This window comes from Moschus berezovskii, chromosome 3 (assembly GCF_049115385.1).
Source record: "Moschus berezovskii isolate FMDL1 chromosome 3, NW_MosBer_1.0, whole genome shotgun sequence".
NCBI lineage: Eukaryota > Metazoa > Chordata > Mammalia > Artiodactyla > Moschidae > Moschus > Moschus berezovskii.
The window spans coordinates 106,994,321-107,013,944 of record NC_142462.1 but is presented as its reverse complement, the minus strand read 5'-3'; the positions used below and the strand labels follow the sequence as shown (position 1 = coordinate 107,013,944).

Sequence of the window (19,624 nt, the reverse complement as noted above, 5' to 3'; positions counted from 1 at the left end):
CAAGGAGGGAGGAAGAAAAGAAGACAGGAAGGAAAACTGTAGGAGACAAAGGAAAAAAGAAGATCAACAGAGTCAAGGCCACATGGTGGCCAGTGGAGGTCAAGACAGAAACATAAAACTCATAGGGCCTGGTGACCTTGGAGAAAGGGTTCCAGAGGAGCAATGGACGCTGAACTCAGCATCAAGATGAGGAGTGAATGACCAATAACAAAGAAGAATCCAAGTCAGTCCCACACTTTGCCAAGGCCCACCATTCCTCACCAGCACATGCCCGCCTAAAAAAGAAAATGAAAAAGCAAGATGACTCTCTCTCAATGCAGCAAAGAGAGACCAGGCATCACTCACATAAACAGGACACACACTGCACTGGTCTGGTCCAATTTAAAGCTACAAGAAATAAATGGAAATATGTTGTTAATATTCATATACACTCGCCGACTGCCCTCACAGCACTAGACTGAGAAAACACGTGTTTGCCTTTAGTGGCACACACTCAGGATAACCCCCACACAAAGCCCTATGAATGTCATCCCCCACTCCACTCTCTCCACCCCACAAAATATTAACTAAAGAAGAAATAAAACAGGATACTGCAGCTAGCTCAGTTACTTAAATCCTGTTAGGCTCAAGGTTTTCACCACTGATCCAAAAGACAAAAGAGCAGGCAGAGTCATTAAACTACCAGACAGTCCTTAAACTGAAGTGAGTTAAGAAAAGGCCTCTTGGATACCTAACTGAAAATGCATTTCCAAAAAGTTGGTTTTGAACATCATCTCAATGCTCAAACATGCAACCATAAAAAATAAAAAAAAAGAAAGAAAAGGCCTCAGACAGGAATAAGCCTAAGAATCATGGAGATAAGAATTCTCATTAACTACAATTTCTACCAATCAGAAGAAAATCTCTCTCTCTCTCTCACACACACACAGAGGTTATTTCCAGAGTCACAAAATAGTATGCAATAATATTCAATATAACATCACAGTTGGTGAAAGAAAATTTCAGTCCTGAGATGGCAATGTGGTATAAATGCCTATATGCAGGACTGGCATTAGAAAGCCAGACTTGGTACCAGCTCTCCGCTGAACACCCATGGGATTATCAACATATCATGAGACTGTTCCAAATCTCAGGCTCCTCAAACACAAATTTCCTCAGGTGAATTTCCTCATTATAAATTGTGAGAATTAAACTGAAAACTCTAAGTGTACTGAAAAGCAAACTCAGAGCAACAGTAAACTGCTTTCTGTACCTTTAACAGTTACCACCCAGAGCAGGAAAACAGGGAGAGGCAAGTGATGCTTCAGATGTCGCCACGGGCCAGTGGCATCTCTGTTCTTCCCCCAGCTTAGTAAGTCCTGCTTGTATTGCCTAAGACACACTAGTACCATCCCAACAGAAACCTTCTTTCATTACGTTACTCGGAGGCAGGTTCTGTCACTGATATCTAAGAGAGCCCTAATTCACATTGCCCGATCTCTCAGTAATGTCTGACTCTTCTGCAACACCATGGAGCAGGCTGGGGAAGAGGTTCCACCAGAGAGGCAGAAACAGAGTGGAAGAGCTGGAGGAATGGAGCCAGGCTCCAGGCTCCTCTGTCCATGGGATTTTTCAGGCAAGAATACTGGAGCGGGTTGCCGTTTCCTTCTCCAGGGGATCTTCCCAACCCAGAGATCAACCCTGAGTCTCTTGCACCTCCTGAGTTCGCAAGCAGATTCTTTACCACGAGCGACACCTGGGAAGCCCAAATTCACCTTATAAGAAAGAGCCAATCCCTTCATTCCTCTTTGACTGTATAATCCCTCCAAACGAAAGCAGATGATCACAACAGACTGAGAGAACTGACAAAACAGTGACATGCATGGCCTTCTGGGCCAGAGAGTAAGAACACAGTCCCTGTGTACGTGTGGGATTCTTTACCATCTGAACCACCAGGGAAGCCCCCTGCTGACTCCTTCTACGTGGTGCCCACAGCTAAAGCTCTCATGATGGACAAGATCTCTAAACACGGAGGCAGGAGTGAGATGATGACAATGACGGCAACCATAAGGACCAGAGACCACTGCATCAACACAGCCACACTGATGACAACAGGCCAGGCACTGCACGGAGTGCATGCTTAATCCTCAAGCCAACTCTATGAGGAAGGCACCATCTGCATTCCCCATGTTATAAACAAAAAAACTGAAGTTCAGAAACAGAAAACAAAGTGTTCAGTTTGGGCCAGTGCTTCTTTTATACGGTGTTAGAAAAAAAAAAAAAGGAACTAACTCAAGAAAAGAGGCAGAAGAGTTATTAGTACCGTACAATGTTAGGGAAACCAAGGCTGCCAAGAGTCAATGAAACTGCCCATAATGCCTCTACCTTCTCACTGCCAACCAGTTTTTACCTCTGGCACGCTATTAATTCTCACAGAAGTCTCAAATCAGCATTTTGCTCAACGTACATTACTCCATGTAAAACAGATAACCAACAATTACCTACTTTATAGCACAGGGTAAATAGTATACTATACTTTGTAAAAACCTGTAAGGGAAAAGACTCTAAAGAACAGATATATATGTATAATTGAATTACTTTGCTGTATACCTGAGACTAACAACACTGTAAGTCAACTATACTAATAAAGACAAAGGGAGAGACAGAAAGGAAAGAAGGAAAAAGGAAAGACCCTCTTCAGTCCTTATTCAAGAAGGTGCAGAGCACTTGCTTCTACTGATCATGCTCTCCTTGAAACACTGACTTCCAGCAAATGTCCCAGCAAGGCTATCACTTGCCCCCAGCAAACCACAGGCTCCATTCCTCCAACTCTTCCAGTCTGCTTCTGCCTCTCTGGTGGTGCCTTATCCAGAACCTCTTCCCCAGCCTGCTCCTTAAATGCTGTCAACGCTGCTCAATCCTCACACTCGCTCGAGGTGAGCTCGTTCAGCACTGTGTCCTCAAACATCCACTTGCTAATCCTCCCAAACGTATCTTCTGTCCAGATGGCTCTCCTGAGCTGCCGACCTCAAACCCAACATCTCTTAAATAAAATTCATCATTCTCCTCCCCAAACCTGCTTTTCCACTTACCTGTCAGTGAATGGGAGTCACTTGATCCCAGCAAATCATCCTTCCCTCCCCCTCTTCCTCAAAGCCAATGAATTACCAACTTGTTTTATTTCTACCTCTTTACTGTCTCTAGAATGGGCTTCAGCCCACTGCCACTGTTGCTCTGCTCATACAGACTTTATTTTGTCTTCCCTGGATTGCTGAAACAGCCCTTAAAGGAGTTGTCTTTCCCTTAATCTTCACACCTCCTCCTCTCTAAACTGTAAACTCAATGAGGTTAAGAACTGCCTGATTTATCACTGTATTCCAGTATTTGTCATAAGAGTAAGCATATGACAGGTAATAAATATTTGTTGAATCAATGAATGAAAAAATGTGCGCTAGCAGATGAGAGCGATGGAGACCCGATTGCAGATAACAAGTGATAAGGAAATACGTATTAGATATTATAATCTCCTGGCTTGAGCACCCCACAGCAAAAAACATTTCACACGAAATTCTCTTCTCAAAAGACAGCCTTATCAACCTGAACGCGAGAACCAAAAGAAATGTAGTTACAAGATGAAAGATATATGCATCCAGAGCTAACCTGAAAAATAATGTAATAAAATACATCTTGTGCTTAAAAAAATAAAATAAAACAGGGAAGAGTCAGGTGAAGCAAGTATTTGTTCTTTAAACATCCTTCCAATTACCTGGAAGGTTTTGAAAATAGCCTGCTTACAGAGGCAAGCAAAATGTTACCTATTCTCTTAGGTATCCTACTAACTTCCTACCCAGAGCTCTCTCTATGCACCTCATTTTGGAATGCCACTATGAAAAAAGGCAGAGGATTAAGAAGAAAATGTCAAAGAACAGTCACAGCTGCACATGGCAAGAATTGTCTATGGTATAAAGCTATATCCTCAAACTGTGAAAAATGTTCAATATTTAAGGTGAGATTCGACTATCTGAACCTAAATCTAACATCCAGGGAACCCTGAATTAGTCATTTGGCTGGAAAACCCATTTTAGGAGTCAAGAAGCTGCCTTACTTGGTCACAAAGCGAAGACACACACACAAGGTAGAAAAACAGCTTTGTTCTACTACTTATCTGCTGAGACCTTAACATCAGGTTCTGCATTTCACACAGACAGATAAAGGCAATAACCACAGAATATTTATTTCCCGACCTCCATGTTCTAAAAGACAAGAAAATACTAACCTCTGAGCTTTGGTTTTCTATGAAAAATGAAAAGAAACTGATCATCAATTATTTCATATCAAAGTGGTCTTGGTTTTACACTCCTGTATCTCACACACACATTTTCATAATAAGCTTGGCTGAACTAGTATTTTTCATTTAAAACAGGACATAGATGCCATTTAATCTTCAAGGTTATCTAATACCTACTTCTAAGGGATGAAAATTAGTTTCGCCACTTACTAACAACAATCTTCACATAAGAAGAAGTTACTATTTAAGGAGTGCTGACTAATTCTCCATCTGTGCTATGAAAAGAATAGGGAAAAAACTATTAGCAATATAGAATGGAACACACTGAAAATGAAAAGAACTGGGTCCTGGCTCTAGTAATTTCCTCTCTGTGTCACTTCCCTACTTGTCAAGTCAGCCTCTCGTGATCAGTCTCTGAATTCTTAGTAGATGACCTCGAATGAACTTCTAATGTGTGGCAAATTAGTGACTGAAATCAGAAAATAAACCCAGGCCCTCTTTCTCTGAATTAAAGTGTTAGTATCATTCTTTAAGCCTTGGCCAGGACAGTCTCCTCAACAAAAGGTGATGAGTCACAAGCAAGAGAATGAAACTGAACCACTCTCTTAACACCAACACACACAAAACTCAACTCAAAATGAATCACAGACTTGAACCTAGAACTGAAACCATGTAACTTACATGAAAACACAGGGATAATAGCCTCAACATTAGTCTTCACAATGACTCTTTGGATTTCATACCAAAAGCAAAATAAACAAGTAGAACATCAAATTAAAAGGTTCTGCCCAACAAAGGAAGCCATCAACAGCATGAAAAGCAACTATGAGTGGGAGAAAATATTTGCAAACCATATATCTGATAAAGGGTTAATATCCAATATATAAAGAACACACAATTCAATAACACAAAACACAACCCGATTAATGGGCAGAGAAATGGAATAAGACATATTTCCAAAGAAGACATACCAATGGCCAAAAGGCACACAAAATGGTGCTCTACATCACTAATCACCAGGGAAATGCAAGTCAAACCTACAAGGAGATCACCTCACACATGATAGAAGGGCTATCATCCAAAAGACAAGAGACAGGATGGTGGGAGGAACGAAGTTCAAGGGGAGGGGGACATATGGACACATATAATAGTTGATTCACTTTGGTGTACAGTACAAATTAACACTGTAAAGGAATTACACTCTAAAAATAAAAAATAAATTAAAAAAGAGATGACAAGTGTGGGGGAGGATGTGGATTAAAGGGAACCCTTCGGTGGGAAGGTAAACTGATGCACCACTGTGAAAAACAGTATTGAGGTTCCTCAAAAAATTAAAAGTAGAACTGCCATATGACCCAGCAATCCCACTTCTGCATCTATGTCCCAAAGAAATGAAAACAGACTCTCAAAGAAATATCTGCACTCCCATGTTCATGCAGCATTATTCACAACAGCCCAGATATGGAAACAGCCTAAGTGACCATCAGTCAATGAACAGATAAAACACACACACACACACACACAAATATTATTCAGCCATGAAAAAGGACATCCCGTCATTTGTGACAATATGAAGTGGACCTTGAGGGTATCAGGCTAAGTAAAAATAAGTCAGACAAAAACAAAAACTGTATGTGTTCACTCATATGTGGAAACTATAAAAGACAAAGTCAAAGGAATAGACCAGAGTGGTTAAAGGGGAGATAGTCGTCAAGCAGTATAAACTCTGAGTTATAAGATGAATAAGATCTGAGGAGCTAAGGTAAAGCATAGTGTTATAGTTAATACTGTATTATATACTTGAAAGTTGCTAAGAGAGTCGATCTTAAAAGTTATCACCACCAAAAAAATGGTAATTATGTCAGATGATGCAGATGTTAGCCAGTGGTGGTGATCATTATGCAATATTTAAATGCGTTAAATCAACATGTTGTACACCTTAAACCTACACAATGCAATCTGTCGATTACATCTCAATAAAGCTAGGAGGAAGAAAAGCCTTTTACCCATTTGAAAAATAATATATTGTCGTAACAGACCATTGGAAAAATTATCCACAAATCCACTTAAAGACAAGAAAAGTTACAATTTTAGCTGTCTATTCTTATCACTTAGTTGTATATTAGTCTTCAGTACAAGGATATGCAAGGTTTCTAGGGGGACTGTCTAGGTACCTAAGTTATCAGTCTGCATCTCAAGTGAGCCAATTAAAACTCATTTACTCTGTGGCGGCTGATCACACTTCTTAAGGAGTCTGGCTGTCACTGAGGGCTGCCACTGATCATGCAGGGAGCATGGGTGGGAGAAGGAATGTGAGGCCATGAATACCATTCTTCTGAGGAAGGACAAAATCAGGCCTAGACCACCATCCCTATGGAAGGAAGCCAGAAAGGAAACTTCCATGGCAGATAAGAGACAACTTCTCCTCTGAAATCCACCATCACCAACCAGCTTTGTGAACTGTCAAGTGATTGCGGCTCTCACATTTGCTTGGGCAAATCTGAGATTAATAATAATGCCCCTGCCTGTGATGAGGCCCACACTGAGCCACACTCAGGTGAGGCACCAGATGGCAGGCTGCTCTGCAAAACATAAACGTTACAAAACTGCAGAACTCCATGATGTCTCTGATGTTACAAAGGGTGTTCTCAAATTTTAGCATACGTACAATCGTCTAAAATAGAGACTCCTGTGGGCCCTGCACTGAGGGATTCCAATTTAATCACTTCTCCACCATGGGGAGAATTTGCATTTCTAAATCTCAAGTGACAGAGGTATTGCTGATCCTTAGACCCCACTGTGTGTACTGCTGAGAAATTTTTTTTAATAGAAAAATTGCTTACTCTTATTTAAAAAGTATCTTCTTTGCATTTTTCTTACCTATTCATTCATTAAACTTCTGGGCATTTAATATGTGCCCAGCCCAGGGAAGGGGAAGCCTGGTGGGCTTCTGTCTATGGGGTCACACAGAGTCGGACACGACTGAAGTGACTTAGCAGCAGCAGCAGCAGCAGCCCTAAGTCAGGCTGCAAACACAAAGTGAACCCGCCTCTTACAAACTTACACCTCAGTCTGATTAGAGAACAGAATGAGAACATGGCCCAGGAGCTAGAGGAGCCCAGAAGACACGAAATAAAGCCTAAGATACACACGAAGGCACTTTAATCATGTGACCTCACTCCTAAACATCACCAAGGGAAGAATTTCATTTGACCCAAGACTGTTTTTGTGTGTTTTTGCTACAAGAAAGAGTCAGTGTCAGTTTAACTACAGAGTATGTCTATATTATGACACCAACGAGCATGAAGAAAATGACAAGAGCTAAGGCAGTTCCTACCATCCGCCAAGTAGAGAAGTGGCCTTGATGCGGCATGAAAACTGACACCTAAGTAACATTATCAATAATGTGAAATGTACATTTTATCCATTATTTCCTTAAACTAGCCCAATCTCTAGTTGAACTTCCTACAGTATGCAAAACAAGAGAAATCAAAAGCAAATGTTTTGACAAATGCAAAACAAAGATTTAAGAAATGTTCAACACCAAGTAAGACCTCTGGCCCATTCAGCCAAGTACCGTTTCTCCAAAGGACAACATAAAATCAGAAAGACAACTGTCCAACCGTATGTTTACCAAAGAGCTATAAACATACCCATCACATGGGTAATGTTATTAATTCACCTGATAATGTCAAGAAGATCTCATCAATGAACTTAAGTCTTACAAAAGGGCATCAGATTTGGGACCAGTACTACCTTTCATGGTAATAAGCTGTATATTTCAGTTAACAAACAGTGTAGTAAGTCCCAGAAGTAAAGAAGCAGTTCCCTTCATTTGTCCTAAAAATATTTCAGTTAGGTGATTACATTCCAGTTGAGGAATAGTGGGATTTTTTTCTGTGTGTCTCTGGTCATCTTATTCATACCCTTCAGTGTTTAATAGTTGGGTGTATTTAGAGTATATTCTCACCGATATGTGTAATCAGAAGTAGAGATTTAATCAAATGGAATCATAATCAATGAAGTTAAATTTACTTGCTTCCCACTTGCTTAGATTCGAATTAACCACTCATCCAAATTACATCGAAGCCCTCCCTGATGCCAAGCATGTCCAAGTGCTGCATATTGTGCTTGGGAATGGCTGCAAGAAGCCACCAGGACAAACGCTTGACCTTGTTTCAAAGCTGCTCTTAAACAATTTTTCTGTAAATATGATGGCCAATTTCACCAAACCCTATACTTCGGATATTTAGAAGAGCAAATAACAGAGAAAGAAGAGATGAAAGGAAATGTTACTTATTTGAAAAATATATGCCTGACTCTAGCCACAGATATAAAGAAATCGTGAGAAATATTTTGTTTCTCTTTCCACGAACACTGTACTTGTACCACAAAACTAACCTTGGGACTTGAGCCTTTAGACGTTTCAGAGATAAAACTACTTTGTAAGACTGGCCTATTAAAATGGTATGCTTTCAAGTTCTGGACTCTGAATTTTTAAATACTTGAAAGTATATTTTTTCAACTTTTAGAGCAATAATTCAGTGTATCTCCACAAATCTATACCCTGGGTAGACTGAGAAATCAGGAGGGAAAAAAGTTTTAGGAAATGAGGCAACTGCCAACTATGAAGAAAAACATGGCTATAAAGCAGAGAAGTAAATGTTACAATCATTTAGCCAGCATTGGTCTCACACTGACAATCCATTACATGGCAGATACTTAGGGGGCAGAAATGAAAAGGGTATGCAGTTGATTATGATACAATGTAATATGTGCTACAGATGTTTAAACATAGCATGGCCACTCCTGCAGATACCAGATCTCTCAAAATCAACACTAAGACTGTGCTAGAAGAAAGTTTGGAAATTTTTATTTATAATCTATGAGTGAAGAAGACCTAAGTTCTGACATAAAACCCAGACCCTTTAAAAATAAAATATTAATAAATACAACCTCATAAAAACATTGTATACATGACCAGACATCATAAAGTCAACAGAGAATGCAGCTGGTGGGAAATTACAATATAAATTCCAAAGAACTGATTTTCTTGATATATAAAGAGTTCCTTCAAATCAATAAGAAGACAAACATAATGGAAAAATGGGTGTTCACTGAAAAGGAAATAAAACACCATTTGACCACTGTATTACTGAAAACTTCAACACTTAAATAAGTCTACTTTTAGGAAAGGATAATGAACCATCCTGCACCTATCACCCTGATTCAACAATGATCATTTAACACTAATTGTGTTTTAGCTATTACTACACTCACCCTTGGGAGAAGGCGATGGCACCCGACTCCAGTACTCTTGCCTAGAAAATCCTATGGATGGAGGAGCCTGGTAGGCTGCAGTCCATGAGGTCAATAAGAGTCGGACACAACTTTCACTTTCACGCACTGGAGAAGGAAATGGCAACCTACTCCAGTGTTCTTGCCTGGAGAATCCCAAGGACGGCGGAGCCTGGTGGGCTGCCATCTATGGGGTCGCACAGAGTCGGACATGACTGAAGCAACTTAGCAACAGCAGCAGCAGCACACTCACCCTCAACCCAGATTATTTTGAAGTAATATATCCAGATATAACATAAATATCGTAACAAAAAAATTTATTACACAAATAGGAAGTTCAATCTCACTCAAATTTTCTCTAAAAAAATACAAATCAAAACCACCTTGAAAATACAATTTTTCACTGATCAGATTGACAAAGATAAAAATGTTTATAGTACAATCTGTTTACTAGGGAATACAGGACCTCTCAAACATTACTGTTGACCTGAAAACTTGGTATTATCTCCAAGAAAAGTACACTTGGCAATAATGATCAAAATCTAATCAACCATAAAACTCTCATCAGCCAGCAAAGAAAACAGAAAATGGCACATCAAGAATTGGATGCTCTCCTTCTCACATCTTATATGTCAATGTCAAGGTAACTGCACAACTAGAATAACTAGTAGTTACTAGAAGTAGGTGCTATCAAATGAGTGGAGATAGCATAAAAAAGTAAAAGCTGCCTTACTTATTTAAAACATACATACCATACACCCTAATGCCCACCTACCCAGACCAGATTGCATCCCCATGGCTATATGCTCTTAGGGCACATTTGCTCTTCCTCCATGGCACTTAAACACAATTTGCAATAATACAATTATCTAAGCATTCTCTGCTTAATGACCTTCTTCCCCTTTAGACTTTTAAACTCCATAAGGATGGGGATCATTCATATTTGTTTGGTATTTTAGGACAGTTCCTGGTCCATGACAGATTTCAATATAAATAAAATTCATTCTTTCATTCAAAAAATATTTATTATGGGTCTGGTGGACACTGTGCCTACATTCTAGAGATAAGGTGCTGAACAAGGCAAAAGCATTCTCTCTGCTCTTGAAGCTTCCATTCCAGGAATAGTCAAGAAAATCACACATACACATACACATCACAAAAAGCAACTTAATGAACATGATCCAGTTGGTCTGCAAACAGGTATTGTATTTTTCCACACTAATACCGCCGATCAGAATTTCCATTTGTAATGATTTCTTTCTTTCCTTTTTAATATTTATTTATTTATTTGGCTATGCTAGGTCTTAGCTGTGGCATGTGGGATCTAGTTCCTGGCCAGGAATCAAACCCAGGCCTCCTGCTTTGGGACCACAGAGCCTTAGCCACTGGACCCCCAGGGAAGTCCTGTAATGCTTTCTTTTGATTTAAATAATCTGTGTAACACTGTAAATTAATTCTTAAATAATGAATTTATTTTCCACATTAATTTAACAGTTGCAAAATTGGGGGAGGGGGACCCATAACCTCACTATCCAAACACAACTATTTTTAGCATTAAAGCATATTTCTCTCCCATATTTTCCCATGAATCTTTCCTCAATACCACAGTGAGCACAGAATATGCAATGTTCTCTTTTTATATCAGACACTTAATCTTCCCTCATTCATAATAGAGATGAAGGTACAGGACAGAATGATCTTCCAAAAGGGGAAAAGGTCTCCCTGGCAGTCATGGCATCCACCTGCCAGACCAGCAGTTTTACCAAGGTGGAATGATCCTTGAGCACCTCCCCATTCTGCTTTCATTTTTAAATAGGATCATTCTCAAATAGGTCGAGTGGTTGTTACACACAGGCCAATGTTTCTCTTTTCCCAGTTCTTCTCTCGTCCATATTCTTGACAAGCTACAAGAGCTTTGAAAAGATTTTGTTTCTTCCCTGTATTCCTCATGCTTTTCTTGCTGTGGTTTAGTTGCTTAGTCGTGTCCAATTCTTTGTGACCACACAGACTGTAGTCCACCAGGCTCCTCTGTCCATGGGATTTCCCAGGCAAGAATACTGGAGTGGGTTGTCATTACCTTCTCCAGGGGACCTTTCTGACCCAGGGATAAAACCTGTGTCTCCTGCATTGGCAGGTAGGTTCTTTACCACTGCACCACCAGGGACTTATTTGCTAAATAATAAAGAACCTCCTCCAGCTTTTTTGAAACAAAAATGACAGGAAATGTTCATGGGCTAGATTTTGGAAAAGAACCAATAACTAAACTAGGCAGTGGGACTTGAAGAAATTGATTCTGAGCTGCACAGGCTGCAGGCCACACCAACCATGTGAAACTGAAGACACCACCTGGCTTTCTGAGGAAATTATGGGTAGTAGGTAGTTCTGGGAGGTTTTAAAGCACATGTTATCCTAATCTCTATCAAGTTGGTGACAACAGTAGTTGAATATTTTCCTTTCATAGTAAACAGAGGTTTTAAGACACTAGAAAATGGATAGAAGGACAAAATATTTCTCCTATCAATAGGCAATAGATAGATTGAGGGTCAAGAATAAAATAAAATAAAAAGTGAGGGACCTGGTGATTTTTGAAAAATTGGCTGTGAAAGTATTCTGGCTCTGCAGGAAGTGAAAGCAAAAGAGAATTCACTAGTCTGGTACCCACTACTTTTCTAGAGAAATAGCATACAACATTAATTCGCTTTACATAAAGACAAATGAAAACAGGCCTGCAATGCATCACAACCAGAATATATTTAAGATGATGATGCTGAACAATGAAACTTCTAGGAAAGGTTATATTTTGGTACCTAGCCTCAGAGTAGCATTTATATGCTAATGACTGGAACAAGTTATCTCATCGGGAGTGGGGACTAAGAGAAGAGTTTTGTGGAAGAAGGATTCGTGGTTCTTTTGCCTCTGCTCCATCTTCCTTTAAGGAAAACAGACTCATGCCCCTTTAGCATAAGATTTCTTGAAGGGTGAAAGAGAACAATAATAATGCAAACTATTGAGACTTTGCTTCTCTCTAAAATAGTATCACTGACACCTCCCAGTACAGTTTAACACACAGTACCACGCGAGCTTCAAGAATCATCCGCAAACATCCTTTCTAAAATTCGAGACCTCTAGAAGCAACAGTGCCATCACTTTGGAATGAAGTTTCCCAGGTAGTTAATTCTTGGAGTTTTACAGCATCTGTTGGCACACAGCCACTATAGACTTGCTCCAAATTATCAGTTTATTTGAAGCACCAACCCAAGAATTTAGTCGTTGACTTTCAAAAAGAATGGTTGAATCAAAATATTTGCCTTCTCTGTGCTATTGGATAATAAAGAGTTTTGGCCCCGAATTTCAGGTTCGTAGACTTTGTAAAATGGAAATCATGTTATAGGCATGAAACCGAGACAAACACCTTGTTTGCGAGCCAGTGTCCAATATATCCTGCCTACAAAAGCCTCTAAAATACTGACAAAACACGAAATTTGAAAGGAAAAAAAAACCCTCCTGCTGACTCATTCTTCACAGAGAAACATTTATTATTTCCTGGGGCAGTATGCTGAATTTCCACTTCTACTGCTGTAATTTCCACTTGTGAATTTTGGAAGGGGCTAAGGGAAGGGAAGCAGAAGAGATCAAAATCCTAGGAAATATGCATTGCTTTTAAGGGGACTATAATGAGAACTGCAGAAAAGTTATTGATCTGTGCCCTTTTCCTTTTATTTCCAGTATATATTATAGTTGTGCTGTTTCCCCATGAAAGTTCAGTGTTTTCATCCAGGGACTTGCTGCAACAGGGTAAACAGCAAATCAGAATTCTGGAGTGTTCATTAGTAAGGAGGCAAAAGGCCTTCTGGAAAATCCAGGCTCCAGGCAAAGAAAAAAGACAAGCACAGTTCAATCTGGAACCATTCCCAGCTTCTCTGGACCACAGTGTGAGAGATCAATGAACATGAAAGTTGAGAAAGGAACCAAGAATAAATAAACTTATGTATTCATACACAACGTATGCATGGAATGGTACTGACTGGCACTATTCTAACAAACTCTAACCATATAACCTCATCTAACGAGAGCTAGCCTGTGAGACAGGTATTACTGGATTGGCCAAAAAGTTCATTTGGACTTTCCCATAACATCGTATGAAAAAACGAAAGAACTTTTTGCCTGACCCAGCATTTTCCTCAGTTACAGAACTGAAATTCAAAGTCAAGTCTGCTCAACTCCAAAATCCACGCTTTTCCAAACATGTGCTTTGACATACTCCATGGCAGAAGAGGGGTAGAAAATGCTTTCTTTACCAATCGCACTGTGTAATGAAGCTTACGAGAGAATTAATTTTCGAAGTTCCAAATCAGGAAAGGAGTACGTCAAGGCTGTATATTATCACCGTACTTATTTAACTTATGTGCAGAGTACCTCATGAGAAATTCTGGGCTGGATGAAGTACAAGCTGGAATCAAGACTGCCAGAAGAAATATCAATAACCTCAGATATGCAGATGATACCACACTTTTCACAGAAAGCGAAGAACTAAAGAGCATCTTGATGAAAGCGAAAGAGCAGAATGAAGAAGTTAGCTTAAAACTCAATATTCAGAAAACTAAGATCATGGCATCTGGTCCCATCACTTCATGGCAAATAGATGGAGAAACAGTGGATATGGTGACAGACTTTATTTTCTTGGGCTCCAAAATCACTGCAGATGGTGACTGCAGCCATGAAATTAAAAGACAATTGCTCCTTGGAAGAAAAGTTATGACCAACCAAGACAGCATATTAAAAATCAGAGACATTACTTTGCCAACAAAAGTCCATCTAGTCAAAGCTTTGGTTTTTCTAGTAGTCGTGTATGGATGTGAGAGTTGGACTATAAAGAAAGCTGAGCACTGAAGAATTGGTGCTTTTGAACTGTGGTGTTGGAGAAGACTCTTGAGAGTCCCTTGGACTGCAAGGAGATCCAACCAGTCCATCCTAAAGGAAATCAGATGGTAAAGCTGAAACTCCAATATTTTGGGCACCTGATGTGAAGAACTGACTCACTGGAAAAGACCCTGATTCTGGGAAAGACTGAGGGCAGGAGGAGAAGGGGATGACAGAGGATGAGATGGCTGGATGGCATCACTGACTCGATGGACGTTGAGTTTGAGCAAGCTCTGGGAGTTGGTGAAGGACAGGGAAGCATGGTGTGCTGCAGTCCATGGGGTCGCAAAGAATCAGACATGACTGAACAACTAAACTGAAATGAATGTGTAATTAAAACCAGTGTTATTTAGAAAATCCAAAGAATATAAAAAACGTAAGTAGAATACATCAATTTCTTCAAAAATTTAAAGTATATCTGAGGGACTCCACGCTAAGTAAGCTATTATTCTCTTCAAATTTGCTTATCTTCTTTCTAAAAAAGTTTTTAAAGTCCTAAGTACAAAGAGTAGAACTGCCTTCACAACAAGCTAGACTGATTATGATACTGCCTAGAACACACTGTCCAGCACCTCCCAGGAACTCATATTTATTTGAGCAACTCCGAAGAAATGTTCTACTTTGCCCTCTGTTCTCAGATAAAATCATGGTTTCCACTGGCCTTTCCCCCTCTGATGGCAAATTCTTGCCTTGCCCATATCTGGTGCCCATGGAAGGTTGAGGAATAGAATAGAGAAGCAGGAAGAAGGGACAGAGACCCATGTAGAGTGAATCTTGGATTTTCTAGGAAAGCCTCAATTTGAAATATCTTCTCCCATCATCAGATGACGTTAGAGTATTAAGCCCAGTGTATGACAGTCAGGAGTCAGAATCAGAGGATGATTTGGTTTTCCCCATGAAAGAAGAATTATGAAATCCAAACCTGATTAGTTGTTTTAAGTACATAAAAGAATTCCTGGGACTGATGCCTATTGGCAAATATAATATCACCACACATTGAAAGAGAAAGCATGGGACAAAGCAAAGACCAAGGACTTGCACTCAACTCCAAGACTAGCCACTTGTTCTGTGACCTTGAGCTAATTACTTTATCTCTGAACCCCAGTTTCCTTAACTGTAAAATGTGGATACTAAGTAAGTAGCTCAAAAAGTTGTAATGAGAATTAAATAAGGTAATGTACATAATGAATGCAGAGTTCCAAAGAATAGCAAGGAGAGATAAGAAAGACTTCCTCAGTGATAAATGCAAAGAAATAGAGGAAAACAACAGAATAGGAAAAACAAGAGAGCTATTCAAGAAAATTAGAGATTCCAAGGGAACATTTCATGCAAAGATGGGCTCGATAAAGGACAGAAATGGTATGGACCTAACAGAAGCAGAAGATATTAAGAAGAGGTGGCAGGAATACACAGAAGAACTGTACAAAAAAGATCTTCACGACCAAGATAGTCATGATAACGTGATCACTGACCTAGAGCCAGACATCTTGGAATGTGAAGTCAAGTGGGCCTTAGAAAGCATCACTACGAACAAAGCTAGTGGAGGTGATGGAATTCCAGTTGAGCTATTTCAAGTCTTGAAAGATGATGCTGTGGAAGTGCTGCACTCAATATGCCAGCAGATTTGGAAAACTCAGCAGTGGCCACAGGACTGGAAGAGGTCAGTCTTCATTCCAATCCCAAAGAAAGGCAATGCCAAAGAATGCTCAAACTACCGCACAATTGCACTCATCTCACACGCTAGTAAAGTCATGCTCAAAATTCTCCAAGCCAGGCTTCAGCAGTATGTAAACCGTGAACTCCCAGATGTTCAAGCAGGTTTTAGAAAAGGCAGAGGCACCAGAGATCAAATTGCCAACATCCGCTGGATCATGGAGAAAGCAAGAGAGTTTCAGAAAAACATCTCTTTCTGCTTTATTGACTATGCCAAAGCCTTTGACTGTGTCGATCACAATAAACTGTGGAACATTCTGAAAGAGATGGGAATCCCAGACCACCTGACCTGCCTCTTGAGAAACCTGTATGCAGGTCAGGAAGCAACTGTTAGAACTGGACATGGAACAACCGACTGGTTCCAAATAGGAAAAGGAGTACGTCAAGGTTGTATATTGTCACCTTGCTTATTTAACTTATATGCAGAGTACATCATGAGGAACGCTGGGCTGGAAGAAGCACAAGCTGGAATCAAGATTGCCGGGAGAAATATCAATAACCTCAGATATGCAGATGACACTACCCTTATGGCAGAAAGTGAAGAGGAACTCAAAAGCCTCTTGATGAAAGTGAAAGAGGAGAGTGAAAAGGTTGGCTTGAAGCTCAACATTCAGAAAACAAAGATCATGGCATCTGGTCCCATCACTTCATGGGAAATAGATGGAAAAACAGTGGAAACAGTGTCAGACTTTGTTTTTTTGGGCTCCAAAATCACTGCAGATGCTGACTGCAGCCATGAAATTAAAAGACGCTTGCTCCTTGGAAGGAAAGTTATGACCAACCTTGATAATATATTAAAAAGCAGAGACATTACTTTGCCAACCAAGGTCCGTCTAGTCAAGGCAATGGTTTTTCCCGTGGTCATGTATGGATGTGAGAGTTGGACTGTGAAGAAGGCTGACCGCCGAAGAATCGATGCTTTTGAACTGTGGTGTTGGAGAAGACTCTTGAGAGTCCCTTATACTGCAAGGAGATCCAACCAGTCCATTCTAGAGGAGATCAATCCTGGATGTTCATTGGAGGGACTGATGCTAAAGCTGAAACTGCAATACTTTGGCCACCTCATGCGACGAGTTGACTCACTGGAAAAGACTCTGATGCTGGGAAAGGTTGGGGGTGGGAGGAGAAGGGGACGACGGAGAATGAGATGGCTGGATGGCATCACCGACTCTGTGGACATGAGTCTGAGTGAACTCCGGGAGTTGGTGATGGACAGGGAGGCCTGGCGTGCTGTGATTCATGGGGTCGCGGAGAGTCGGACACGACTGAGCGACTGAACTGAACTGAACTGACTGAATGTACATAAATCGCCTTGAATACAGTTTAGTGCTTAAGAAATATTCAATAACTGCTACTTTCTTACCTTTGAGTATGAACAACTTCTCAACTACGTCCAAAACCAGCTGAGCTATGCTCGTTCAAGCTGATTTCACCAATCTAAGTTTGTATGGTCCATAGCATCCAAAGTTCAAGAAATAACATCAACTTGGTATATATATACAATGGAGTATTACTCATCCATAAGAATGAAATAATGCTATTTACAGCAACATGGACAAACCCAGAGAGTGTCATATTGAGTGAAGTAAGTCACATGGGGAAATATCTTTTGACATCCCTTATATGTGGACTGTGGAATCTAAAAAGAAATGATACAAATAAATTTACTTATAAAACAGAAACAGACCAACAGATTTGAGAACGAGCGTATGGCTGCCAGAGGGGGAAAGGATAGGGGGAAGGGATAGTCAGGGTGTGTGGGGTGGAGACATGTACACACTGCTATATTTAAAGTGGATAACCAGCAAGGACCTACTGTATCACACAGGGAACTCTGCTCAAGGTTACATGGCAGCCTAGATGGAAAAGGGGCTTGGGGGAGAGTGGATACATGTATTAATATAAGTATGGCTGAGTCCCTTTGTTGTTCACCTGAAATGATCACAACATTGTTTGTTAATTAGGTATAACCCCCAATACAAAATAAAGTTTAAAAAAAATAAAAAAGAAATAACATCAACAAAGAGTAAAACATGACTTAGTGACTAAACAACCACAAAGATACATATAATACCTACCACTCCCTACCCTCCAAAAGGTATAGTAAATACAATTAGCAAAAACCTACCTTGGTTGGTTCTCAGCCGTGAGGTTCTCTCCCCTCTGATAGTCACTGTCGGCCACCTGGGTTGTAGACCTCTTCACGATTTGCTTAAGTTCCTGCTCCAAGCGTTCTGTGATTGCCTTCACTGTCTCTGGGATCTTCTTCAGTTTGGCCAGTCCCTTGATGAGGATGCCCATGAAAAGGGTGCTGTTCTCCTCTGGATCCAACTCCAAATCCTCCTTGATGTCCTGGAGGTTTATTTCCTTCACTGTTTAAAAAAAAAAGAAAGAAAAGAAAAATCAATCAGTAGCCACAGACTGCATCAGTTCAGTTCAGTTCAGTTCAGTCACTCAGTCGTGTCCGACTCTCCGCAACCCCATGAATCACAGCACGCCAGGCCTCCCTGTCCATCACCAACTCCCGGAGTTCACTCAAACTCATGTCCACAGAGTCGGTGATGCCATCCAGCCATCTCATTCTCTGTCGTCCCCTTCTTCTCCCGCCCCCAACCTTTCCTAGCATCAGAGTCTTTTCCAGTGAGTCAACTCGTCCACATCCAAAACCAGTATGGGTCTGAACAGATACCTGTATACGTAGGGTTGGATCCCTTTGCTGTTCACCTGAAACTACTGAAACATTGTTAACTGACTCTATCCCAATACAAGTTAAAAAAAAAAAGATATGGAAATATGATTAAAAAAAAAAACACCCAATATGGATCTAAAAAATGGGACCACTCCCTTAAAAGGAATCATAGACATTTTTCAATTAAGTCTAATTAAATTATACTTACACAGTAACTCTCTAAGAATCATGAAAAAAAAATTATGTTCCTCAAATTATACACAACCCATCAGTTAATAAGGGGTAGAAACATTAAAAGTAAGCAAATCTCCATGGAAAATTTTCTACACTTCTGCAATGAGTCAGTTGGTTCGTGACATTTATCAACATTCACTGTTTATAAAATGCCATACTTGATGCTGCAGAATTCCAAAGAGCCACACCGTAGTCTTAAATTCATATTTATTAATTAGGAGCGATAAGCAGCTTGATAAAAAGACATAAATACATGTGGAAAAGAAAAGACACATAAGTTAAAAGCATAACAAACAGTAAGAGATGAAGAAAAAGAAAGGGAAAACAGTATGTACAAGTGACAGAACTGTGAAGAACAGAAGAATATTCCCTAAATACAAAAAAAAAAAAATTCCTATTTTTCTTTAAATACATGTCTAACATAACATCATTACCTACTAAAGATAGGTCTTGCTAATCCATGGAAGTTTTCTGAGTAGTAGATCTTTAGACGACAGCTTTCA

The 19,624-nt window shown here is 40.0% G+C and overlaps 1 protein-coding gene across 2 annotated transcripts in view; it reads right to left on the bottom strand.

Moving 5' to 3' along the window:
- The window catches only part of EXOC4 (exocyst complex component 4), an 853,359-nt gene that overhangs the window by 748,725 nt on the left and 85,010 nt on the right, over positions 1-19,624 (bottom strand). For both annotated transcript variants that reach the window (XM_055421289.2, XM_088834671.1), the window contains exon 6: positions 18,327-18,570. In XM_055421289.2, coding sequence (XP_055277264.2) covers positions 18,327-18,570 — 244 coding nt within the window. The remainder of the gene's footprint in view (positions 1-18,326; positions 18,571-19,624) is intronic.